Below are 26,805 nucleotides of genomic sequence, written 5' to 3' on the forward strand. Positions count from 1 at the left end.
CCATTGGTGTTTTTAGGGCCAGTCTTCCTGTCACCAAGACTGATCAGAGTTGCTGAGTTCAAGCATTTCTGCCTCTTGCATCTTCAGATGTAACATATCCCATTTCACAAGTGATAAGCATTATTTTCCCATTTTTCTCTTTTATTGAAATATAATTAAAAGATGTATATATATATTAAATATACAAAATATAACTAATACTTAGTAAGATGCACATACATTAAATGTACAGATTAATCGGTGTTTACATATGTATATGTCTGTGTAAAAACTCTACCCAATTCAAAATATAGAATGTTTCCAATAATGCATCAGGCCTCCTTTGTGTCACCTTCAGTGGATACCTACTTTCTTCCTAAGTACCATTTTGATATCTATTACCATAGATTAACTTCACTTATTTTTAATTTCATGTAAATGAGCTCTCATTAATAGAAATTCAGCTTCATATAAATGGAATTTACATTGCCACCAGAAATGTATTCAAGTCCTTGTACCTTCCTTATCTATACTTGATGTTATCCGCTTAAGGATGACCTTTCTGGTAGGGCTGTAGTATTATTGCATAGTTTTAATTTACATTTTCCTGCTGATTAATAATGTTGAACTCCTTTTTCACATGTTTATTTGAATATCCCCTTCGATGAAATGTCTCTAAAAGCTCTGTCATTTTTATATTGGGTTATCAGTCTTTTTGTTTTAAATACCACTCGTATGATTTCTATATATCTTTGGGATATTAGTCTTTTGTTATATATATATATGTGTGTGTGTGTGTATATATATGCAGATATCTTCTCTCAATGTGTGACTTGCCTTTTACCCAATAATATATTTTCGTTAACAGAAATTATTAATTTTAATAAAGTTCAATTTATTAATCTTTCATGATTGGTGCTTCTTTATGTCCTTTTCAATAAATCTTTACCTACTTAAGATTCTGAAGATAAAATGAGGCACATAGAAATTAAGTAGTCTGTACCATGATTGTGAGAGACTGTTAATGATCTTTAAAACATCATTCGGTTCTTTTCCTCCTTGCAGACTTTCTAACTGTTGGGACAAGCCCGAGCATACACAGGGCCAAACTCTGCCCCCTGATTTCTGGACACTGCCTAAGACAGAAGGATTCTGACACCTGCACAGTATCTTGGTTTGAACTCCATCCCTAATGTTCTGAGTAAGGGGCGCAGTTGGGAAGGGCATGAAGCTGAGTGACTTTTTTTTTTTTAAAGATTTATTTATGCATACAAAAGCTGGGGTACAGGCCAGAGATGCGGGAGTGAGAGGATTCACCAGAGACAGAGTGGGGAGCAGAACAGGCAGATTGACTGGAATACACTGCTGAGGGGAGCAGAGGGCGAGTCAGGAGAGGTCTGCTGCGCCATGTGGGTTGCTCCCTGGACGGCTGGGGATCAAACTTGTGCTGCAGAGGCTTCGGATTGCTTCATAGTGCTGTGCTTAACCCCTTGCGCCACCAGGGAGGCCCTGAGTGACCATTTTGTGAGCCTTTAAAAGGGAGTGATGCACTTGGGCTCCCTCTCTGTCTTTTTGTTGGAGTGGCTATGGAAAGGAGCTGCCCCACCAGGATTCTTGACCCCCACCCCTAAGAAAGCCCCCAACCTCAGTTGCAGCCAGCCTGTGCTCCATACTGCTGGTTCTAATAGCTCCAACTCTGTTTTGTACCATCAGTCAGTAACTGGACCTCCCTCTCCCTCTACCATGTTTAGAATAAATTGTTGGGTTTTCTGCCTTCTGCTTTGCCAAAGGCCTTTTGTTTGTATTTGTGGAGGTTGGTGACCATATCCATATACCAGTGAGAGAGGTTCTGACCCAGTGACAGAACTAGACATTTCTAGCTTTCCCTGTATTGAATAGTGGCTATGTGGGTTGGAATGTGAATAGAAGAGATGGTCATCTCCATCTGTAAAGCAAGATACCTTTTGTGTGTTTTACCGTTCTTCCTCACTTTCTCCATACCCTATACAATGAAACATAGATATAGTAGGCTTTCAGTGTTGATCTTATAGATGAAGACAATACTCTGAATGATCTCCTGGAACAGAGTCCATTTAAATTTATTTATATATTTTCTAAGATTACATAAATAATAAAGGTAGCACTAGTGTTACCTTTTTCCTTGAAGCCATTCCTGATACCCTAATTAGTGCTCTTTTCTTTCTACTACCTTGAATGTTTTTCACTTCTTCAATAGGGATCATGTGTTTGGTTTCATATCCTACACATGGTATACTAGGCACTCAGTATTTTGAAATGAATGAAAGCATAAGCTAGAAAATAAGTGAATTTTTCAGGAGTTAAAATTGTATATTTAGTAAAAATATTTAGAAATGTTGATCTGGTTATGCAATGAGTATAGCCTCACTAGAAATTTAAGCTCTTTCTGTACTTTACTTTTGTGCCTTCTCTATGGTGAGGTTCTAAACCAACAGGTCTGAATCAGTGGATTTGCTGTGCTGTATCACTTTCAGCTTCCTTAACACAACTCATGCAGCTGGATATCTTAGTACTAATTACTGACATTGTATGACCATGACCTCATCTGACCTTTTAGCAAGCCAGACCTTTCTGACTGCTATATAGTGAGAAGAGGTTCAGGTGGAAAAAGAGATGCAATTTTCTATTTGAGGCAGATGATTTGAGTTGGACAACTTTGTGACAACTGGCACCACTCGGGTTCTCTTGGCATCTTAAAAGAACATTTGAGCCATATTTGAGATGCCATTGTGTTCCTACCTCCAAATGCCACAGTTGGAGATTCTCACTCAGTATGTTTGGGGTTAGGCCCAGAAAGCTTTAATTTTATATCGTTCCCTTGACAACTCTGACAATAGCTTACTTAGGTTTCGGAACCACAAGTGTAGAATGGTTAAGAAAAAATGGTTTGGGAATCAAATAGACCAGAGTGTCCTAATCTCTACAATGACTACCAATTTAATTTTGTGAAAGTTGCATAGTGTTTTTATCTTTAGTTGATTATTTCAATATTATTTGGACAATAGCAGTATCTATCTACTTGAAAAAGATTATTATGAGGGGTAAATGAGATAATCTGTGTGTGTGTGTGTGTGTGTGTGTGTGTAAGGGAGTATTACAAAGAGATGATTACCTAGAAAATATAAAACTTGATTGTTCTATTGCAGCATTTTCAAACAACTAAATAGTTAATGTCATAATTTAGGGTCTGGAAGCTGAGGTTGTGGGTGAGAGAAATGCAGACTACCCTACATTTCAAATTCCTGCCTCTCATAAAATTATCTAGTCAATATCAAAAAGAGAATAGAGCATAGGTACTGTGAACCTGGGGTTTGCTGATGCTATCTCCAAGGAAAACTGAGTTTTGAGGGTGTGTGTGTGTGTGTGTGTGTGTTCATGGATGAGTGAAGGAGTGATGTGGAACCCCTTAGGGCAGGAGGGAGGGACTAGGAGTGGGAGAGGCATAACTTCGGAAGGTTTCTACAGCCACTCCTTGTACCTTAGTTATTTGTTAGGAATTTACTCCCAAAGGTAGTAGTGAATAATGAAAAGTTAAATTTTGAAGGCAAACCACTTTCCTGGCAAGCGCAAGATTTCTTCTAAGTAACTCAGAAAGTCTCCACGGCAAGAGAATGGATGGAATCACCTTAAGAGTCTTATTTACGGAATGAAGTGATAACATAGCTAAGGATTGAGTGTCAAGCTAGGAATATATAATCTTTGTGTCTGTGTGTTAAGAGTTTTATCTACATGGATTAAAAAATTCACTGCAAATTTTAGCTCACTCTTGTAGTAACTTACAGTTGATATCAGTTCTAATTAATTTAGATAATTTCGACTTATGTTTAATCACATTTTGATTCAGTTTGCATTCAACTGTTTATTGAATTCTCACATTGCCTGGAGAGTAGGTGATGAGAGTCATGGTCTACAACTCTTTTACTTTAGTGACCCTTTCACAGTGAGAGATCATTTATCATTGTCAACAAAAACAACAACAGAAAAAAAAATTGTCATCTGACCAGAATGGATAAGAAAGTTCAATTCCTTTGATACAGAAGCATATTTAGAGCTGGTATTTTAATTAGAAATAATATTGATTAGTTAACAGTTAAGGGCTTCACTTTGGGGTTAGGTTACTCTCATTGCTCTTTTAAATATTCAATAGTTTTAGTTAACCAAAACCCATGGAATTCTTAACAGAGTTGGTTTATGTATAATTTCTACTATTGGACTCATGAACTTAAATCTTGTCTAAAAGACTGTATGGATTTCAGAGACTTAAAGACGATTAAAAGGCTATAAAATTTTAAATAACTTCAGCCAGTGAGTATGTTTACCTAAATGTGTCATCAAACTTCTCAGTTTTCTGGTTAGAAAACCGGTTTGAGACAGGCTGACTCATACTGTGGACTGATAGAATTCAAACACATTCAGCATTCTCCTGGCTAGACTAATGCAACAAAAACAGAGTTCTTTGAGCTTTTAGAGTGAAGTATTTCAATTCTCTAATAAATCTTCCTATCACTACAAACTTTCAAAGTAAATATGCACGTGTCTTCACAGTTGTTAGGTGCTGCGTGAGGTGGCAGAGACAGAATACTGAATTCAATACCTCCTTGCCATTCTTTTTTTTTTTCTTTTCTTTTTTTTTTTTTTATAAATTTTATTGTTATATTCCCCATACAATTGCAGCCCCCCCATTCTGACCCCAATCCCTCCCCTCCCGCCCCCGCCCCCCTAAAAGTGTCTCTGGTTCATAGTTTTTTGTTGATTTTGATTTTCACTTTCTTATATTCATTTTCCTGGTCCCTTATTTAAGTTTTCTAGATTCCTGCTATGAGTGAGACCATCCGGTATTTTTCTTTTTCTTTTTGGCTTATTTCGCTGAGCATGATCCCTTCCAGCGCCATCCATGTTGCTGCAAATTGCATGTGTTTATCTTTTTTGAATGCTGAGTAATATTCCACCTCCTTGCCATTCTTAAAGGAAATAATTTTTAAAGATAATCTGAAAAATATTGATGGTTAACCCTTGGATTGATACATGTAATGCTCTGTAGTTCTAAATAGTATCCCTACATGTGAATAAAAATTTTCCTGGGTTTATATTTACTTTTGAACCACATGTGTGTGCCCAAGTAGTTGCCCATATTCTCAATTAGCCCTTTTGCAAGAAAGTAGATAGCAAGAATATTTCTGTTCATTTTGCAGATGGAAACATCAGCACAAAATTCAAGTTATTTCTTTATCAAGATTTTTTTTTTTTAAATTAAAGTTGCTCAACAAATTTGGGGCCAAATTCAAAAGGTGGCCAAAGACTGTGATATTCTCTATGCAAGTCTAGCTGATTAGTTCTTTTCAAGGATGAAAGGGATGAAGATTGGAATGTCTTCTTGGCAGAGCTTGGATACAGTTTAAAAAAATAGATGCCTCTGTTCCTTTCTCTTTTCCAGTTAGTTTTATCTCATTGCCATTTGTTCACATGTTGCTGCAATTAGCTAATTTTAGGCCAGGCAAGAGGGATTAGATAGCATATTATACAACCACACCTCCCTTTCTGGGATTTAGGATGGAATGAGATTTATTTTTCCATTTACTTTAGCCAAATGGAAATGTACTTCTCCAGTCCCATTTTACTGTAAAGTAAGTTTTTGTCAGGAAATTGAACAGTAAATGGGTAACTTGGAATTTATATCTGAAGAGTGTTGCCCTCTTTTGATTGTTTTGCTTATAATAGTAGTTTTCTGGTTGTATTATTATTATTATTATTATGATGTTCTTTCCAAATGTGACTCTGGCACACTAACACAATAGTTGGTTTACGCTGTGGGCACTCTTGATTACCAATGATGGATTGAGATTTTTCTTTTTTTTTTTATAAATTTTATTGTTATATTCCCCATACAATTGCAGCCCCCCCCATTCTGACCCCAATCCCTCCCCTCCCGCCCCCGCCCCCCTAAAAGTGTCTCTGGTTCATAGTTTTTTGTTGATTTTGATTTTCACTTTCTTATATTCATTTTCCTGGTCCCTTATTTAAGTTTTCTAGATTCCTGCTATGAGTGAGACCATCCGGTATTTTTCTTTTTCTTTTTGGCTTATTTCGCTGAGCATGATCCCTTCCAGCGCCATCCATGTTGCTGCAAATTGCATGTGTTTATCTTTTTTGAATGCTGAGTAATATTCCATGGTATATATGTACCACATCTTCTTGCTCCAGTCATCTATTTTTGGGCATTTGGGTTGTTTCCAAAGCTTAGCTATTGTAAACAGTGCTGCTATAAACATAGGGGTGCAGGTGTTCTTTGGAATTGATGTTTCTGTGTCCTTTGGGTAAATACCTAGGAGTGGAGTTGCTGGATCATATGGAAGCTCTATGTTTAGTAGGTCCAGAAATCTCCACACAGCTTTCCACAGTGGTTGGACCAATTTGCACTCCCACCAACAGTGCAGAAGAGTTCCTTTTTCTCCACACCCTCGCCAACATTTGTTGTTGCTAGTTTTTTTAATATGTGCCATTCTCACTGGTGTAAGATGGTATCTCATGGTAGTTTTGATTTGCATTTCCCTGATGACAAGTGATGTTGAACATTTTTTCATATGCCTGTTGGCCATTTGCATTTCCTCTTCAGAGAAGTTTCTTTTTAACTCTTCTGCCCATTTTTTGACTGGATTATTTTCTTTGTTGTTGTTGAGTCTCATCAGCTCTTTGCAGATTTTTGTGATCAGTCCTTTATCATTAGTGTTGGGTGCAAAAATGTTCTCCCAGTTGGTGGGTTTTCTCTTTGTTTTTGTTATTGTCTCTTTTGCTGTGCCAAAGCTCTTTAATTTGATGTAGTCCCAGCTGTTTATCTTTGCCTTCACTATCACTGCTTTGGGTGATGTGTCTGTAAAGATGTCTTTGATGTGCAAATCACGTAGTGTTTCACCTATATTTCCTTCTATATATTTTATGGTTTCAGGTCTTATGTCTAGTTCTTTTGGATTGAGATTTTTCTACGTGACAAACTTCTTAGGGTAAAGAAGAAACACAATGTAATGGCCCACCGTGTCTACACACCCTTGCCCTAACTTATTTATCCTCAACATAAACTTAATTCTACAAAGTGCTCTTTTTCATTCCTTTGTACCTATGGGTGCAATTCTCTTCCTGGAATACCTTTCCCCTCATTTCTTCCTGATAAGAATTCACTCAGCCTTTAAACTAACTGCTCCCTGCTGGAATGCCTTCTCATTCTTTCCATGCAGAACTAATTCATTCCTCTTAACAGTTTCCCTGTCTCCTTTATACACGATGAATCGCTTCATACTACTTAAAGTTTTCTACTAGGGCCTTGAAGACAGGATCCATATCTTACTCTCTTTCTCCCTAGTTCCTACCTCCATTAATAGTGTTAGCATAAATGGATATCAAAGTAAGAAAAAGAAAAAATACCAGATGGTCTCACTCATAGCAGGAATTTAGAAAACCTAAATAAGAGACCAGGAAAAAGACTAATCAATACAAAGTGAAAATCAAAATCAACAAGCTACTATAAACCAGAGACACACTAGGGGTGGGGGGGGAGGAAGGACTAGAGTCAAAATAAGGGGAGGAGTGCAATTGTATGGGGAATATAGCCAAAATTAAAATGCATACATTGTGCAAAGATGAAAAAGATGTAAGAATTATAGAAAATAAAATATTTAAATTAAAAAAAAGGAGTGAATGAATGGATGACAGATAGCCCCAATTTTCATTTGGTTCATATAGAATAAAAAAGCCCTTTCTCCCTTTTTTCCAAGCAAATAATCATTTGCCTTTGGTCACTTTCCTATAGGATATCCCCATTAACTTACTTCCAAGTCCCTATCCTTTGGTTTGTGAGTATAATCTGGCATTAAATGGCCTTTCTTATAAAGTTTTAAGATAACAACTAAGCTTTTCTTTCCTAAAAAGCAAAACTTAGGTTTTACTCCATTTTGGAGACTTGTAGGATTATACATTATCTTCTGTACCATCCTGCTGTAGGGCAGCATAATATGCCTCTTTGTAAGGGTGTCTCCATCTAAATACCAGGAAGAGAAGGATGACTAAATCACAGAGAATCTTATCAGTGAAGAAAACCCATTTAAGTGTATATAACAAACCTTACCCTTGCTTTTCCTGGTAACTTCAATAACTTCCCCACTCCCTATAACATACCTTTCCTTTGTCATTAAGATGATATTTGAAGTTGTAACTTAGTTCACATTGAAGAGTTGCTCATTTCCCTAGCTACCTCCCATGTATACATGTTGGTAAATATGTTTGTTTTTCTTTTGTTAACGTGTCTTCTATTATGAGGGGTCTCAGCCAAGAATGCAGAAAGTGGGAAAACTATTTTCCTCCTCTTACTGTACTCCCCTCTCTAGATTATTTTCAAGCAAATTCCAGACATCTTATCAGGTCATTTAAAAATATTTTCAGACAGTATCTCTAAAAGATAAGGATTCTTTTTAGATACACAATACCATTAGCACACCTTAATATTAAGGAGTATCCTAAAATATCCCAGAAAGTGTTCAAATTTCCCTCATCATCTCCCCCGCTCCTCCTTCTCCCACACACCTGTCTATTAAAGTGTCTTCAAATCAAGATTTAAATAAGACAATGCATTGCACTTTATGGAAATGTCTAAATTTCTTTTAACTTATAAGTTTTCCCTCTGTACTTTTTATACCCATGTTGTTATTTCATTGTTTTTTTTTTTAAATTTCATTATATATATTCAAATTTTAAGACTTTAAATGTTTCTTCGCATGCATTCAACAGTATATAGAAAGGTAGAACTTCATATCTGTGAATCAGTTTTAAAACATTTAGAAACACAAGCAAAGAATAATTCATTTCTGTTCTTGCCATCAAAGAACAGGCAACCTTTGGGGAAATGTCTTTACTAAAGCCAATAGATCCTTAAAGTTTCTGTAGCTGCTGCTGCTACCAATTATGCTCAAATAAGTGACTGTGTTTGGAAAGACTAATACATTCATTTATTTTATAAATACATATTGGTCACTCTGCTAGGTACTAGAGATAGAGTGATAAACAAACAGATGTCTCTGCTCTTGAGGATTTTACAAACAAGGTGTGAAGAGAAGGAGACAAGAAGTCATGATAAACAGGCTTGTCTGTGTCACCTGCATTTCCTAGTGTTGGTTTCCAGTGCTTTTTTTTTTTTTTAAAAGATTTATTTATTTATTTATACAAGCACTGGGTACAGTCAGAAGCGCGGGAGGGTGAGAGAATTCACCAGAGCCAGAGTGGGAAGCAGAGCAGGCAGAAGGACCGAAGTACACTGCTGAGGGGAGCAGCGGGCGGCAGGAGAGGTCTGCGCGCCATGCGGGACCCTCCTCCGGTGGCCGGGGAGCAGCCGGGGATCGAACCGGCGCTGCAGAGGCTGCGGGCAGCTTCGCAACCCAGCGCTCAACCGCTGCGCCACTGGGGAGGCCCGGTTTCCAGTGCTTTTTATCCTTCTTTCAGCACAAATTTTCTTTATAGGTTCCAAAGAGCATTTGTCTGCTTTTGTCACTACATATCCTGTTCTCCAGAACTGAATTCCTCAGGTCTGGCTTCTTCATTTTTGGGTCATTTGTGACATAAGACCTGTTTCTTAATTTTTAGTGATATTGAAGTAGTTTTTCAGTAATATAACTAGATGGTCTTTAAGGAATCTTCATAAGGAAAACTATTATGTAGCCTGCTTTTATCATTTGCTATACCCCGCTGGTCCCTGAAAGGCATTTGAGGTTGAGATTCCCAATCTCCTTTACATTTAAAATATATTTTAAATGAGAATAATTATTAATGAATATAGCATCTGTGAGAAAATTTGCATCAGCTATCATCATTTAACAAAAGTAAAATTTTAACATTATTTCTCAAATATTTTGGAATATGGGCGCATCAGAAATGTGTATATTTGTATATTTGTACTTTTTCCCTCCCCTAACCCCCATTCTGGCATGTTATATCTGAAATCCAAAAAAACCTAACCATTTTCTTTGGGTCATCTTGCATGACTTGGGTTGTGAGGGCTCAGCCATGGTGCAAAAAAAGTTCATTATGAAAAAAAACACAAATTTTTCATTCCAGAGGTTTCTATCTGGAACTGGAAATTGTAACTAAGTGACTGCCCTACATGTTTCCCTAACAAACAAAATAAAGTCAGTCTGAAAAAAAAAAATACAGGCCTCTTCAGAGGAGACAGGATGGCTTGTTTCAAGATAAAACTTCCAATCTAGAAAAGATTTTCTGCCATCCAGAGGTTTCTTGGGATGAAGTTTTATCAGATTTGCTTTGTTTTGTTATTATTGAATAACAATATTTTTATTATTTTGTGCCTCTTACTTTATTGATAAAGGTGTTAGCTCTCAAAGCAATGGTGAGAATAAGGCACTGAATTCCACATAATGAAGCCATGGGCGTTCTACATCTGTGTTTCCACAACTAAACACATGAAAAGACCATTTATTTAACCTAAATACTGTCCTAATGGTTTAATGCTATCATGTTTGAAAGTATGACTATAGAACAGCTGGAGCACTCTTGACTAGAGTGTTAGCTAGAGTTTTGCTTAATCAACAAATCTGTTTAGAATAGGAAATAATTTGACATAAAGCAAATGACAGATGTGCCCCACAGAGAAATGTCCTTTCTTTATAATCACCAACTTATATTTGGGCTTTACTGCTGGTACTGCTGGCAAATACTCGATTTTGAAACTTCCCTGACATCTTTGAAGGAAATATTTACTAGTGTTGTGACAACCACATGCGAGTATCTCCTTTTCCACATTTTCCCTTTACTTACATATATTTCAATGTTTGTTATGAAATGAAATGACTTGAATGTCATGTACCCAGGACCAAAAATGCATGACAGAATGAATTAGTAATATTTAAAAAAACAAAAACAAAAACACACATACTCCTCAGCCTGATGAATCCTAATTGTTTTGAAATATTTTCTGAAGATATAAATTAGCTGTTCACTAGACATCTCAGATATTTCATTGCTGCTTTAGGAAATAAGTGGCAAAATGCTATGGGCATAAATGTATGCGGATGATGAATTGGGGGGAAATGTAAGGAATCCAGAATTGGTGAGCAGAAATTGAAATAAATCGCAGAAATTGGTATGGGATTCTCACACACCCAAACCAACTGAACTTTCAGAGGGGGAGTTTGACAAAGTGAATATTAGGTTCCTCAGTACTAAGCAAATCTAACTTGTCAGGACCATGTAAGACCAGTACTCTTAGTGTTGTGAACTAATTCATCATGTGATGGAATAGGTGAACAGATAGGGTCCTAATCTGGATGCTAAGGATTGGTGAAGGAATATCTGAAGGGAGGAAACTTCTAACCTTTTAGAGAAGGAGCAACAGAACCAATGATTCTAGGCCATGAAAGTTGAATTAGATGGAAAAGAAATAACATTAAATTATACTGACATGGGCAAAATACTCTTTGAAGAAAATATTGTTTTTGATATGTTAGAATTTTATTCTTCAGAAGTAATACATCTCTAAAATCAAAGCCCAAGTCAGTGGGGAAGTCTGATTCATGTTATTAATACTTACTTTATACTTTTCAATATCATACCATGCTTAGAATGAAATAAGAATCACATTTAGTCCCAGACAAAATTATGAAGAAATGGATATACTCCTTCAATGTTAGTTATGGTATATAGTCTAGTTACACAGCACAATTTGGCTACAGGTTTCAAAATCCTTAAACTTTTGACCCAGCTATTCTAAATCTAAGAATTTATTCTAAGGCAACAATAAGGAAGGTGTAAAAATTAACTAAAATATGAGACTATTCATCATAGTGTTCTTTATAAGAGTGAGAAAATTAAAGGAATCTAAATGCCTACAGTAGGGGATTTGTCAAAAAAAGATTACATCTGTATGACACAATAGTATTTAAAAACTGTTGGTGTAGAGAAATGGTGGTTTAGGAAAATATTCATTATGTTTTTGTTAGTGAAAAAAAGTAGTATACAAAAATTGTGCAAAGTGTGAATTGAGTTTTCTTTAACTTCTTAATTATTAGTAGTGAATTTAACTTTAAAATCCTAGTTTGGAATCGTTCTTTCCCTCCAGTGACTTGAAAAGGACACAACCTGCTAGGTATCTACTCTTTGGGGCAGTCTCAAATCCCCAAACTTATTCTACTTCCCTGTCAAAATTGACCTGTTTTATGTCTCGTTCTCCAAAACTGGGCTAAGTGAGAAAATTAAGAAGTTAATTTATATGATACTAATAGAAAATAATAGATTAAAATATGGCACCATTTTCTGTATTCGAGCTACTCATTCAATAAATAATTATTATACTTCCTGCTCTGGCCCTACAAAAGGAACTGTGGACAAAACATGCCATATTTAAGCCCTTGCCCTTGCACCTTATAGTAGGAACATTGGATGGTAAACAATCACGTTAGGCAAGAAGATGTGACTAATACGGGGATCCTGTTACAGTAGCAGTAGCACTGCTGGAAGAGCAGTGGACTCTTTTTGGTGTATTCAGAATCCATCACATTGGGTCAGTCTTAATTTTGCATATGTGGTAGGCTGTGTTCTTCATAATGTAATCATATTCACATTTCTGCTTGTTTAGAATGGTTTCCAAAAGTCTTGGGTGAGAGGACAGATCTCCGTGGGCTAGAAAATTTGTTAATTGAGCACGATAGTGCTAAGTGACAGTGATATAGTACTAGGTTCTTAGGACATTGAGTAATACCCCTAGTCTGAAGAAAATAAGATATAGCCAGGCCCAATGAATGATCCCCCCACTCATTTTTCCTCCTCTATTCTCTGTTGCCTTGTACCTGTAATATAACATTGCCTTTACTTGTTTTTGTGTCTTTCTCCTACACTAAATGGTATGCCCATTGAAAGCTGTTATTCTTTTTCACATCCTTAGCACTCAGAGTAGAGTCTAATGAAATGTCTTATTTGCAATCCAGAAAATGCCCAAAGGTTTCACATGAGAATGTAAAAAAAGTACTTTGAAAAAAAGGCAAATTTGAAGAAAGCTGCTAATGCTTACTGAGTGCTTCCTGTGCATATCATATTTTTTTTCACAGATGGTGAAACTGAGACTTATAGAAATTAATATAAATAGCTAGGGACCAAATAAGAGCATGGGGTCATGGTTTAAAACCTTGCTATTCTAACTCCATAATCTGCATTAACTCCAATATCCTGTATCTTTGGAAGAAAAGGCCTTTCCATTCAGTGAGATTTTCATCTCGTTCACTCATCATTTGTGTCAGTCATCTCCACCCTATGGCTGGCCAAGCTATTTAGCTTCATCTTTTCATCTGAGAGAAGAATACACTTGTTAGGAAAGCTTATCTGGAGGTTTTAAATTCAGGATGAAATTCAGGATAAATTCTAATGTTCCACCTTGATTTCCATTTATAAGTCAAAACTTTCCAATTGATATGGTTTAATGGCTTCTTGCTCTTTGTATTTTATAGTTCAGATAAAACAAGTTTGAGGTAACCTTTCCACATCAGTCCTTGGCTTCCTGTTTTGTAGGATTGTTATATATATATATATATAACAATATATATATATAGTTATATATATATATATATACACACACACACATATATATATATTTATCCAGTGCTTACTGTATTTTCTGCCTTCTTCTAGGTCTGTGTTGGCTGGTTCATAATTTTTGACCATCATCTCTCTTTTGCTGACCTTCCACAGTGTTGTAACAACAGTGACAGTACTACAGAATCTTTTTTTGAATCATCTAGAGATTATTTTATGAGGTACTTGTCTTTTCAGATAATATTTGTATCTTAAATTTCTTCTGGACCTCCCAAAACACCAAGCACAAGTCTTCAACCTCTAGTTGAAGGGTAGTTCTAGGGAGAATCACAACCTATATGTTATCAGGGAAGCTAATTTCTGGTCTGACTCTGCTACTGTTTAACAGCAAGATTTGGTGGTGCCTCAATCCCCAAAAGCAGGAGACTGTACCTAAATTTACCGGAAGAATAGAAAGACAGACTTGGACTTGAAATTGGTGATGGAAGTGCTGTCATGCTCGCAGTGTGTGGATTAGAATCATAGGCTTGAAGTAAAAGATACTTATTTATAACAATTACATAATCACAGATTTTTAGATCTGAAAGTGATGTTTAAATTATAGCTGGTCACATTTATTTTATTCAAAAGATTGGAGAAATTTAATTTATCCAAAGTTACACACCAGTTGCAGATCTGGTCTGCAGATCAAGCATCTCCTTAAAGTTTCTGGTTCATCTCTCACTGTGCTTGTATGTTTCTTTTAAACTATTTTTTAACATCTGTATTATTCTTTTGTTAGCAATTAATCCCCAAATTATTGTACATCAAAATACACCCTCAGAATTATTTGTAATTTAACTCAGCTTTCTGGAATGAAAAAAGCAATCAAATAGTGCCATTACTATACCCATATTTTGACCTCTTTAATTAAGTGGTGGTGTATGGCAATTGCTAAGTCATACAGCTACTGGTTATGGTTCTGTGGCATCTACTGAAAGTTAAATGCATGGTCCTAAATGGCTTTTGGTACCTTCCTGAAGTAATTAATCTCTGCATCCCTGCCTAGATTCTGTGTTAGGTTTGGGGGGTGTCAAAGTTAGGCTGATCACACTGTGATTGTATATAAAATTACAATGCCAAAGTATGTTTTTGTGGTGGGTCTCCATTTTGTTCTGACTAGGAACTAGATACCATGACAAAGGTCAAATGGAGACCTGGCATGCATTTCACTTCTTGCAAGACATAGTCTCAAGAATATGTAATACATTTAGCTCCCTGCCAGAAAACTAAAAGGAAATGATTGCATTTGAGTACAATGTATCCAACAATAGTTTTGTGTGCATGAAATTTAAAACTGCTGGCTTTCCAAATATGATTTTTTTAAAAATTCAACTTAGTTTATTTTTAAAAATATTATACCCACTATGTTATACTTTGTCAGATATGCTTAAAAGCTGAGATTAAGACCAAAGAAACTGAAAATCCTAATGGCAATAGTTGTAAGATACTTTAATGTGTTTATTGATTAAAAATGTAACATTTTCATGAGCATTTCTCTTTTTACCATAATGTTGCCTTTTTTCCTACCCATCATGTTTTCATAGTGATTCAGAAACTAAGTCTTAAAGTCTGCAGTGAAATATCTCTGTTTTATAAAAATTCACAAGTTATTTGGGATTTCATATAAATAGAGAATATGTTTACCTCCTTCACCTAGTATCTAACATAAGACCTTCCATGTAGCAGGTATTTATTAATTGGGTGTTTTTTTTTTTAAGTGAATAAACAAATGGCAGGCAGTACTAATTAGCTAACTAGTTAAACTGACTAAGAAATTAGATAAGTTAAAACCCTCATTCATATGTATTTCAAGGTGTACACAAAGCTCAAAAAAGATTTGATGGTTTGGAGAGAAGCCTTTGAAATTAGTTTAGTATACTCAATTAACAGAAAAATCAATATGGCTTAGTGTTTAGTCGCTTTGTCTGATGCTAATCTGGAAAATAGACCCATGATAGTAGAGAAGAGTCCATAATGGGACTCTTTCTTTATGAAGTGGCTTCACCCAGATGGAGAGGTAGAAGTGCTTTTATTCTTTACCAAAACCGGAACAACAAAGGACCACCCAAGGTGTGATCAAGGTAACAACTCTTGAAGCCAAGTCCCTGATAGACTTTCATCTAAGATACTGCTGTCCCCTTTGCCATTGCTCTATCTACTCACATCTACGCAGACAGGAACAAAAAATTAATTCTACTTAGGAGTCCTTCCTCACTATGTGGCTTTTGAGTAAAGTTACCATTTGAACTTTAGCTTTATAAAATTGGAGTATCAGTGCTAACCTACTTGGCCAAGATACTATGAACAGTAATTTAAGGCTTTTTAAAAATCCATGGTTGAAGCCACATTTTCATACAGAGTTGCCATAACAATTTTTATTTCCCACTTTAGAGGTTATTTCAAGGCCAAAAATGCAGTAGTATATATGGTTAGTAAGCATGGTTTGTTTTAGTATTCTAAAAAAGAATGCATGATTTCAAAAAAAGGCAACTCTTTTTTTCTTCAAAACCTTCTTCCCCATTGAAACTGAAAAAGAAAAAAAAATTGCAAGCCTTTTTGAAAATACAGACAGAATTGGCATTTCTTTTATGGGAAACATTTGCAAAATTGCACTGACTAAAAGTGATTTTTGCTTTTGTTTTGGCTTTCCTGTGACGCCATCCAGAAAGGCCAAAAATTATTGGCATTGCTTTTGTATAAAACCTTTCACATAGACTCTACTTGTAATTTGGCCAAGTATATAATTCAGGTCATCAGTGACACACATATCCACACATTGGAGCTGGTCAGCGAACAGAAAGCTGTCATGAAATGTGAGTTTAATATTGCCTTATGGACAGACCAAACCACACAGATTACAGTGAAGGAAACTTTACACTAACATGCTTGGGAGCAGGGTTTTCTGAGCTGATCCCTACCCCCACCTCCCCTCAGTGGGAAAGCCAATCATTTACTGATCACAGTAACGACATCACTTGGCAAACATTTTGGCCTAAACTCAATATGTGACATCATTCTCCTTTAGGGTTTTCCACATAAAACACAAAAATTGAGCCTTAATTTGAAATCCATTATTAAATCCTCTAAGATCTCATGAATTACCTTAATTATATATTTCTTAATTTTTATTTTCAAGTAGTCAGTATCCAATATTTAAAACACCAGCACTAAACTTTCACAGTGTTTTTCAAAGTTTCAGATAATCCTTTGTAGCTGTCCTCACCCAACCCCCTTTTATAGGGGGTGAGGGGGTTATCTTTCTTTCTTTGTCTGTACTAAAGGTCACTGATTTGGGAGTGTCTTATATCACTTTGTTTGAGGAAGGAAGTAACCATTATTCTTTCATCCCTTAGGACAAGTTATTCTTGCTTTTGTGAGGTATGGCTGTGTGCTTGAGAGGAAGTACTCTCAATAAGGTTAGAAGGACTCAGTGAAGGCTTGTGTTGTCATCTAAGAATGAGACCATGAATTGTGTCCAACTTTCTTGTGTCAGCAGCTCCTCAGTGTATATTTTCCTAAAATTATTAGTTTCCCCACATCCTGCTTTGTTCTGTGGCATGCATTTAATGCTTTGATGCACATGGCCTTAAAACAGGTGTGTGTCACTTACGCCCAGTGAGGCCCACTTTCCCTTCTGAAGGAGGGAGGGCCAATGCACCAGCAGCGCCAAGACTGGGAATCATGTTGCTGTATAGGCAAAGCAGGGGAAGAATTATCATGTGAGCTGAGAATAGGTTTAACATTCTAACAGTTAGACAGTTTCATTTGGAAGCTGTTCCTTGGCAAACAGAAATAGGTGAATAGTCTCATATCTTCTGAAATGACAGCACAGGGAGTAAGAATCTTTCCAGTCACTTTTTCCTACTTTTTGGTAGTGGCTTTTTCCTTTTCTTTATCCTCCTGGTCAAAATGGCTTTGTGTCCTCTTAAGATTAATAAATATGATTTTTTAAATTCGTGCACTTAAACCCTTTTGATACATGTAGAAACACCATTTTTAATATCTAGTTTTCATGGTGTACAGTTAACCTTTATTCCACCATTTTCCTTTTCCTCCAGCCCATGGCCTTTATTCCCACTGATCTTTTGTTCCCATTTCTCAGTGTTGTTTCTCTTTGCTTTCTTTTGGGTTAAATAATCTGCCTCCCAGCATTACGGTATTACTGGAGAGCTCTCCGCAGATTTCTTCCACAAGATAACAGAGATACAACAGAATATTAGAACTATACCACCAACAGCTCTCCACATTCCCACCCTAAATCTATATCATTTTGCCTTCTCTGTTTATGTGGTATGCCCTCTGGCCAGGGACAGCCAGTACCTCTTTGTTCTATGGCAGGCCACACTCTGACCATGGTCAATAAATGTTCATAATAATGAGAGATGAAAGGAAGTGTCTGGATTTAGCAAGTTAGTGCCAAGCAAGTGTGGAGGCCAAATGAGGCTATGGGTGCCAAACCACAGGGGTTGGAAATAATATTTAATATAACATTGTCTCATTGAATAACAAATCTTATATTGTAATGTCTGAGTCAAATCTTGCCTTGATGCCAAGCTTCTGTGCTCCTTTAATATGTCAGAAGGTATTTCAAGACTGTGAGGAGCAAGGCAACGAGACCCACCTCTCTGTAATGAGTAGAAAACAAACCTCCTAATGACTGTGGAAAAAGAAACTAGTTACCAGGGCTCTGGGTTCTCTGGCTCCCTGGCAGAGTGTCTGCCATAAAGTGTACTGAAAAGAAGCAAAATTTTTGCCATTGTGTAACCTAGCTATTGTGTAACTTCAGCTACATAGGTAGCATATAAATTGTAAGTAGTTAAATAAAGCAGTTAAGACTACTAGTATTTTAGAAAAGGGAGGTGAAATTTGTATTTTCTGCATTTTCTGTGGTTGTTAGAATCTAGTATCATTAGCTTTTGAGTAACTCATAAAATAAAGACACATGGAATAACAATAGTGAAATGAAAATCCAGTAAAAATTTGATATTAGAAAAATTTGATATCTTTTGTGTATCAATAGAGAGGGTTCTTTCAATTTAAAATGGATACACATACTTTTAAGGTGATTCAGAATGGCGAGTTGGTAAATAAAAAACCTGCTCTCCATATGGTGATAAAATGTTTACCAACCCATCTCTTCTTTTTTGCGGCCAAGCTTCTCAGAATACTAGTTCACATTTTAAGCTGCTGTGTTCGCATGTCCTATTAGTCCTCAAAGCATCACTATTTGGCCTCTGCCCTCAGTGTTTTCTTGAAAGGGCTCATTAAGTTCCCCAGTATCTTCCTTGTTGCCAAAGCCTAGGACATTTTCTCATCCTTTTCAGTATTATTTGGTGCTGTTTAATTGCTCAATCTTTCTTAAAAGGCTTTCCTTACTGAGTTTCTTTTCTTTCTTTCCCTGCTGGTTTCTTGACCTCCTTCCCGCCGGAAAATTACCAAGCATTGATGCCTTCAGGAATTACCATCTCAGGATTCTCTCTCCCCACTATCCCTCACTCACAACACCCAAAGCTATAGCTATCACTAACTATAAATCCACATCTCCAGACCTATATTTCTAACCATACATTGTCTTTTTTCGGCATGTAATTCTTTGCACTGGATACTGGGATATCCAACTCAACATGACTAATACAGGATTCATCTCCAGTCCTCCATCCCTTTTGAACTATCTTCTCCAACCAACATCCTGCAACAACAAAATGCTATGCCCATTCCTGTATTCTGTACCTTGGTAAATAAGCAAGGGTGCTTGCCAAGAATTCCTGATTTTCCTTGCGCCACTCTCCAGTCTCTTTAGTCACCATGTTGACTACACCTTAGAAATATTTCTTGTTTACTTTCCATGCTTTTTAACTTCATAGCCATTGGAACACATGGAGTCCATCCCCTCTTTCATCCATGTTGCCTCAGTAGTGCTTTACGTGTCCCTAGTGAACGCATTCCCCTTCTCACAATTTGTCATTTGCTTCTTCTTGCCACTAGAATCAGTATAAATTTCAACTACTGTGGCTAGCTTTTCCTCTTCTCCTCATACAGTTATATCCTCCAGTGCAGCCATGTGGAAAACATGAGTTCCTTCTGTACTACAATGTTTTCTTATCTCTTAAGATGTGACACTTATTTTTGCTCCTACCTTGTATATAGTATTTATACTTGTTTGCATAAGGACTAACTAGACCTCCCTTGTCTCCTCTCTGCAGCGTTCACAAGGCACTCCTTTGCAGAGTTAGGTGCCAAGTATTAATGTTTCCAAAGCGCTTATTATACCCGGCTACTCTTGCATTGTATTGATATTGTCTTTAAACATACCCTTTCATCACTCTAGACCTTAGGATCTCTGTGAACAGATACTTATGTATCTGTTATGTAAAGATGTCATATTCATCCTTGTATCCCTGTATCCTTGGTGCAGTGCCCAGCCCATACTTAGTGAGAGGTTAGTAGGAGTTTGCAGAACTGGTCATCATCTTATCCAAAGCATTCTTACCTTTCACATTCCTGTTTTAGTAAGCTTATGAATTCATCACTCTTCTGCATGTATTCTTTATGCTTTCTTTTTTCTTCCTCCAATTCCAATATGGTTTGCCTATGAGATTTTTCTACCATTAAAAGTTGTTCCAGGATTCGTCTATACGATTCTCTATGTTTTTCCATGACTTTGTCCAACTACAAAAGAAAATACATTTACAGTCTGTTAGCTAAAAATCATTCATAATGAAAGTCATTATTAATACTTCTACCTTTCATTCTTTTAGAAATGTACAAGTTTTAACTAATTCATTCGGCAATAGATTTCTCATCCCCTTGCTTAATTTTTTATATTCCTTTTGTTGATTGATGCTTTTTGATGTATTTCAATACAAAGTAATTTCAAGTGTCATCATTTTTCTCCCTAGAGAATAATTGGTGTCTCTACTGCTACATAACCCTTTCCTAATATCTACTTCTTTCTCCAGAGACAGCATTTCAGGGGAATGATGGAAAGTGAGGGAATCCCTGCACAATGTTTGATTCTTGGCTGTTCTAGCTGATCTCTCCTGCCCCAGCTCTTCCTATGTTATTACTCTATCAGTGTTTGCTTCTTGGGCCCTGTGTCTTTTGGAATCTTGTTAATTCTGTGTCTGTGTGAATGTGACCAATTGTAAACTCCAATTCCACTCTGATTTTCATGACCTAAATATGTCTTTATTATAAAGTTATCATCCTGTGCCTGATTTATCTGTTTGTCTCTCCTACTGCACAATGAAGCCTGAAGGTAGAACCTCCATCCTGTATATCTAAAATTTTTAGCATCTAACAGAGTGCCTTACTTTCAGTGGTATCTGGTATATGTTTACAGATTCAACCTCGTCCTCATTCATATCTTCCCATCTTTCAGCCATGCTGGACTCTGGAAATTCTGGTGCTTTGCAACTGCTTTTCTCAATGTTGAGACCTAGAAACCTTTTTATCCTTTTACCAAAATTTATCCCATTCTTTGTAGCTTTCTCTGATCATTCCTGAATTGTTTGTTCCTTCCTAACAATGAGATGCCTAGATCTATGTGTTTTCTTTCTGTCACATTCCATGACTCTTAAAGGATGACTTGGATTGACTGCACGCTATTTGTTGTGACCACTAAACAGCTCACACTTGTCAGCAGCAATAACTGGAAAACGTTGATTATTGACCTCGTATAGGGGACACTCCCAAAACATGGATTACTAATTCTAAATATGTTTTAGCTTATACTCCAAGTTTTATTTTGTATCTTCATTTCTCCATGCTCAGAATACCTCTTAGAAAATATGCCAGTAGCTCCTAATTCAGTCTTTTACTCATTCCCAATGAACAAATGATGGACTTGATCCTTCCTGACTTCCCTTCATTTCTCACCACTGTGTGTGTTAACTTGGCCAAGTCATTTAACCATTCTGTACTTCAGGTTCTTCATTTATATATTTAGTGATTGAATCTGATTTCTAAGATACATTCTAGTTAGTGATACAATTTTCTCTAGTTAGTGCCACTATTATACTACATGTATAATAGTACTATGATAATTGCCATGGGAAATACAAGACAAGTTTGAGGTCTTGGTGCCTCTACTCTTTTTAGGAAGGTAAGATACACACTCAGGAAGCAATTAGAAACAGCAAAAGGTGGTGTATAATTCAGGATTAAGACACTATTGGAGAACCATTGCCCTCCCCCTTTTTTATATCTATCCCCACTTGCATATTGAATAAAATCCAGAAGAGGAAACAGGAAAACTCCTCAGTCATTTCAGGTGGAAAGATTGAAAAGATGCCTCTTTATGTTTACTGTTCAATGACAAGCTTCTTGCTTCCCCAGTGTCATATCCTGCCCCCTCCCCCAGCCCCTAATAAATCCAACTCATTGGGTACGATGAAGACAACACAACATTGTACTGTTGGGTTGGATTTGTAGTGATTCCTCCATGGTCAGAGGAAATGAAGAACAGAGAGAATTTCTATCTTTTTGATTTCAGTTGCTTATATATGTTTAGAAAAGAATAATGACCTTTGCTTTAACATTTCCTGAGTAATAGACCTCCCAATTTTGAATTTGATTTTTTTCCTGCACTATGGCTTTGGTTATCACTGTTCCTTTCCATTGGCTGTTGGAAGATTGCCCTTTTCTTTGTGTATGTAGTTGGAGAGTGATCCAGTGTTTTTTCTTCTAAATGTTACTGTTTAGTTTTCCCAACACCATTTGTTGAAAGAGATTTTCCTTTCTCTGCTGATATGTCGTAAAGCAACACCCACTTTTTTTGTCATAAAATGGGTGTTGATAAATGTGTGGATTTATTTCTGGGCTTTCCATTATGTTACATTGACCTGTGTGTCTATTTTTATTCTAATGCCATACTGTTTTAATTACCATTGCTTTTCTATACAACTTAAAATCAAGTAATATGATGCCTCCATTTTTCTTCTTTTTGTTCAAGATTACTTTACCTATTCAGGGTCTTTTGTTAGGTGGTTTTGGAGAGGCTATTAACATTTTTTCAGTCCTCTAAAGGGAAATTAAGTTGGTTTCACAGTCATTTTCTGGTATCATTAAGTTCTTGCTAGCCATCTTGGTGTTGGACAGGTCTCCAGAAATATTTTTACTGGCCACTATGCCATTTCATCCAGCCATTGTCAAAGATGAAAGACCAGAGGTTATACTGCAAAATGAATATGTCCATTGGTTCCCAAAATTGTAAGTTTGTGGATTGTAGAGGAGAAAGTTTCAAAATATATGAAGCTGGAAACTAGTCTATGGAAATTTCCTTTTGGTACCTGAATTCAGGATTTCTTTTCTTCCATGGTAACTCATCCATGCATTTAAGGGTGTGTTAGATATTTTATTTTATCTAATGCTTTTTTTTTTAAAGATTTATTTATTTATTTATACAAGCACTGGGTACAGTCAGAAGTGCAGGAGGGTGAGAGAATTCACCAGAGACAGAGTAGGGAACAGAACAGGCAGAAGGACCGAAGTACACTGCTGAGGGGAGCAGTGGGCGCGGCAGGAGAGGTCTGCGCGCCACGTGGGACCCTTGCCCGGCGGCCAGGGATCGAACCAGCGCTGCAGAGGCTGCGGGCAGCTTCGCAACTCAGCACTCAATCTCTGTGCCACTGGGGAGGCCCTCTAATGCTTTTGTAAATGTATTTTTTTAGTGATAAGATTTCATGATACACAGTTCACGAGGTTGCTAGAAATGGAATTCCTTTATACTCTACCTCATTAGTCCTTGGATCATCATCTGGATGTTGACATTCCTAATTCTTCTACCTAAATTCAGTTCTCCCTTATATCGGCTCATAGTGCTTTGTGGGTCTCACCACACTAATTAGCAAAATGTATAATTTTTTGTGAGATCATTTATTTGTCATTATGAGATCATTGTCACTCTTATACATTAAATATACTGAAGATAGAAACCATGAACAATTATAAAATGAAATTTAAAAGCTGAATTACACAGTTGCTTAAACTAAGTACTTTAAGAATAGCTACCCTACAGTAATGCTAATCAGGTTTGCAGATTCTTATATTATAGTACTTTAATAAATCCAAAATGCTCTTGTGTTTTCCTGATATCTTTTTTGAAAGAACTGAAATATGTCAGGTGGTTAACTCAAGTATTTTTTTTTTTTTATGGTAACTTCTAGTGCAGACCTAGTTTGGACAGGAATAGGAGGTTAATGCTGTTAAGGACTCTGAGTTCTTATATCTTCCCTCATTCTTGACAGCCTGTCTCCCCCTTATCCCCATCTCTATTCTTTGTCCTAACATGTTGGCCTCCATTAGCTTTTCATCTGAAGTCAGTTTTCCTACCATCTGATGTAACTGAGAACAGTTTGTTTTTCTAAATTATTTAGCCTTAAAAATAGATAAATCCCCTTTCGTTTACCCTAGACATGGTTGAAATTTTTTACATTTTTCAAAAAGAACATTTTGAGGTAAATAAAAGGAGGGAGTATCGGAGAAAGCAAAGGAATAATAAATTTGCAGATCCTTATTCTGATGTAATTAGGTTTCAGCCACAGATGATTATTGTGGAACACTGTCCTCTTTTTCTTTCTTCACCCCAATATAGGGAATCCTAGTAAGAATTCTTCTTTACTGCTTATTCTCTGGATATCCCCTTTCACCCATTACTTCTTTTTATTTTTCTTTATTTTTTTTTTTTTATATTCCCCATACAATTGCAACCCCCTGATTTTGACCCCAATCTTCTTAGAGGAAGAAGGTAGACATCTGGGTTTGGGATAGGTAGTTATGTGGGCCTCAGAGAAATAGACAGAGAAACCTAGAGGGGGAAGTAGCAAGAGAGGAGTGTTGGCAAGTCACAGAGGTAGGAACATGAGAGGGTGTGTATGTGTGCTCGTACACACACTTCTTTATGTGTTACTTATAGAAGTAATCAGAGAAAGTGGGGAAGCAATCAAAGAAGTTTGGACTTATAAAGTAGGGTCAAATTATGGTAACTTGCAAGGACAATTTACAGAGTTAGGATGTAAGCAATTGCAGAGAGTATTTCCAGTTTTACATGTGTGCGATGGAATTATTTTGTTACTAAAACTTTTTCCTGTTGATTTCAGCAATAATTTGAGATCGTTTTGTTCATTTCTCATGAAAGTGTTGAAGGGTAGTGCCGTTTGTGGAGTTCTTGTCAGGATATGTTCAGTGATCATTAATTTGCATCTGAGTTCCTATGTGGTGGGGAATTTGTTCCTGATGCTGTTTCAGAAAAGTCACTATGTTGGGAGCTAAGATATAGTTTTAACACTACAGACTTGAGTACAGCTTTAGCTCCTCTTGTTTAAAATTTGGATTAAAACTCAAGTCAACAGACTTTGGGTGGTCTCGTCCTTACCCCTTAAAGGAGCAGATCTATATGACCATACTCCTTCACAATTTGGCAAGACGGTAGTCTTCTCTCATGAGACACCCAAAACAAGAATAGTGAGGACATTAGAGGTCAGTTCTGAGGTAGGTTGCCAGAGCTTATGTAGGGAAAATGCGTCCAAGACTTGCTTTTGGTCTCTCCAGCTTTAACTCATACTCCTAGTTGTTTCCTTTTCATAAAAATTATGAAATTTTCCATTGAGGTCTCAAAGGAAAATAAAGAATAAAATAAGGATGCCAAAGAGTTTTAGAAATGTCTGCAAGTAAAAGAGAGATTAGCATCCCCTCTGTGTGGTAGTGACCATGTTTGGTGTAGTGCTTGTCTTACCATGATCATTACCATTGCTGGGTGCACTAGATGGGGAAAAGGTCTTTGCTGTCATTAAATTTTTGAAGGATGAAGTTCTTGCTTTTAAAAATTCTGTTTCTTGGACATTTCTTCAGATCTTTTCCATTCATGCTCAGAATTTCTATGACATAATATCTCAGTGTTTTGAAAAAAAAAAAAAACAAACAAACTGATGTCTGTGGTTGAACTTTATCTCATTTTTATTACAACCCAAATAACCTTCAAGTCCCAAAAAGAAGTGCATGCTCTTTGTTTGTGTGTGTGTGTGTGTGTGTGAGAGAGAGAGAGAGAGAGAGAGAGAGAGAGAGAGAGAGAGAGAGAGAGAGAGAGAGAGAGAGAGAGAAGGGAGCAGGGGAGAGTTCTCTGAGGAGTTCTCTTTGCATTTGGTAGGTCTGTTTGATGTTAAGAAACAAACCTAGTGGGAACATCTTGTCCATGATTTATTCTCCCTTTCTTTCCCATAGAACATTTAGTGACTTATCTACTTTCAGTATTTTTAAATGCCTTAGATTGTACAATTGCTAAGAATCAACTATGTCATACTCACTGCCAGGCCTAGTGCTTGGCTGGTCAGTGAGCTTCTCCCAGGTGCACGTCCCTGATGTGATACATACCTCATTCATTGGTTTCTCATAGATATCCTCCTGCCAAGGGGCAGATTTTGCTTGAAAAGCATCTCTCTGGAGAGCCTCCAATACTTTTTTTGAAGTGACAAACCCATACTGAGCTTCCAGCAAAGCCAAGTCCATTTTTTCAGCCTTTAAAATGGTTATGACTTCATCTCGAGCCTGTAGGAACAAAAGGCATTTCTCTACCAACAGTCCCTGCAAGTAATTTCTTGTGATACTTGACAGTAGTTTTTTTCTTCTTTTTCAAATATAAACAAATCATTTTCTTAGAGTACCTTCTGAAAAGGTAAAACAAAAAAAGAAGAAAACAATGTCGTTCCATCCTCTTTAACAATCTGAGTCCACTAATTATGTTTTCTTCAAAAGTGACCACTAGGCAGCTTTGGGAGACTCTGCATTTTTTTTTTTTTAAGATTTATTTATTTATACAAGCACGGGGGAGTACAGACCAGATGCGTGGGAGGGTGAGAGGATTCACCAGAGACAGAGTGGGGAGCAGAACAGGCAGACACACTGAAGGCACTGCTGAGGGAAGCAGCAGGTGAGACAGGAGAGGTCTGCCTCGCCATGTGGGAATCTCCCTGGCTGGCTGGGAATCGAACCTGCGCTGCAGAGGCTGCAGACAGCTTCACAGCGCTGCGCTCAACCCGCTGCGCCACCGGGGAGATCCCTGCATTTTCTATTATTTGACAAACATGATAGCATGATACCTGGCATGTTATATGTACCGGCATTTGCATTTTCAGGTATTGGAAGTAAGATTATCCTATATGTGTAGCAGCT

General features: G+C 36.9%; 2 protein-coding genes across 3 annotated transcripts in view; one reads left to right on the plus strand and one right to left on the minus strand.

The window, feature by feature from the left end:
• CMSS1 (cms1 ribosomal small subunit homolog) overlaps positions 1-26,805 on the plus strand; it is a gene marked incomplete at both ends in the record, with an annotated part of 345,000 nt that overhangs the window by 76,207 nt on the left and 241,988 nt on the right. The window lies entirely within an intron of this gene.
• The window catches only part of FILIP1L (filamin A interacting protein 1 like), a gene marked incomplete at both ends in the record, with an annotated part of 92,488 nt that overhangs the window by 65,042 nt on the left and 641 nt on the right, over positions 1-26,805 (minus strand). For both annotated transcript variants that reach the window (XM_084232390.1, XM_084232391.1), the window contains 2 exons: positions 20,129-20,307; positions 26,008-26,181. In XM_084232390.1, coding sequence (XP_084088516.1) covers positions 20,129-20,307; positions 26,008-26,181 — 353 coding nt within the window. The remainder of the gene's footprint in view (positions 1-20,128; positions 20,308-26,007; positions 26,182-26,805) is intronic.

The sequence above is a fragment of the Talpa europaea genome (assembly GCF_964194135.1).
Source record: "Talpa europaea genome assembly, chromosome: 4".
Taxonomy (NCBI): Eukaryota; Metazoa; Chordata; class Mammalia; order Eulipotyphla; family Talpidae; genus Talpa; species Talpa europaea.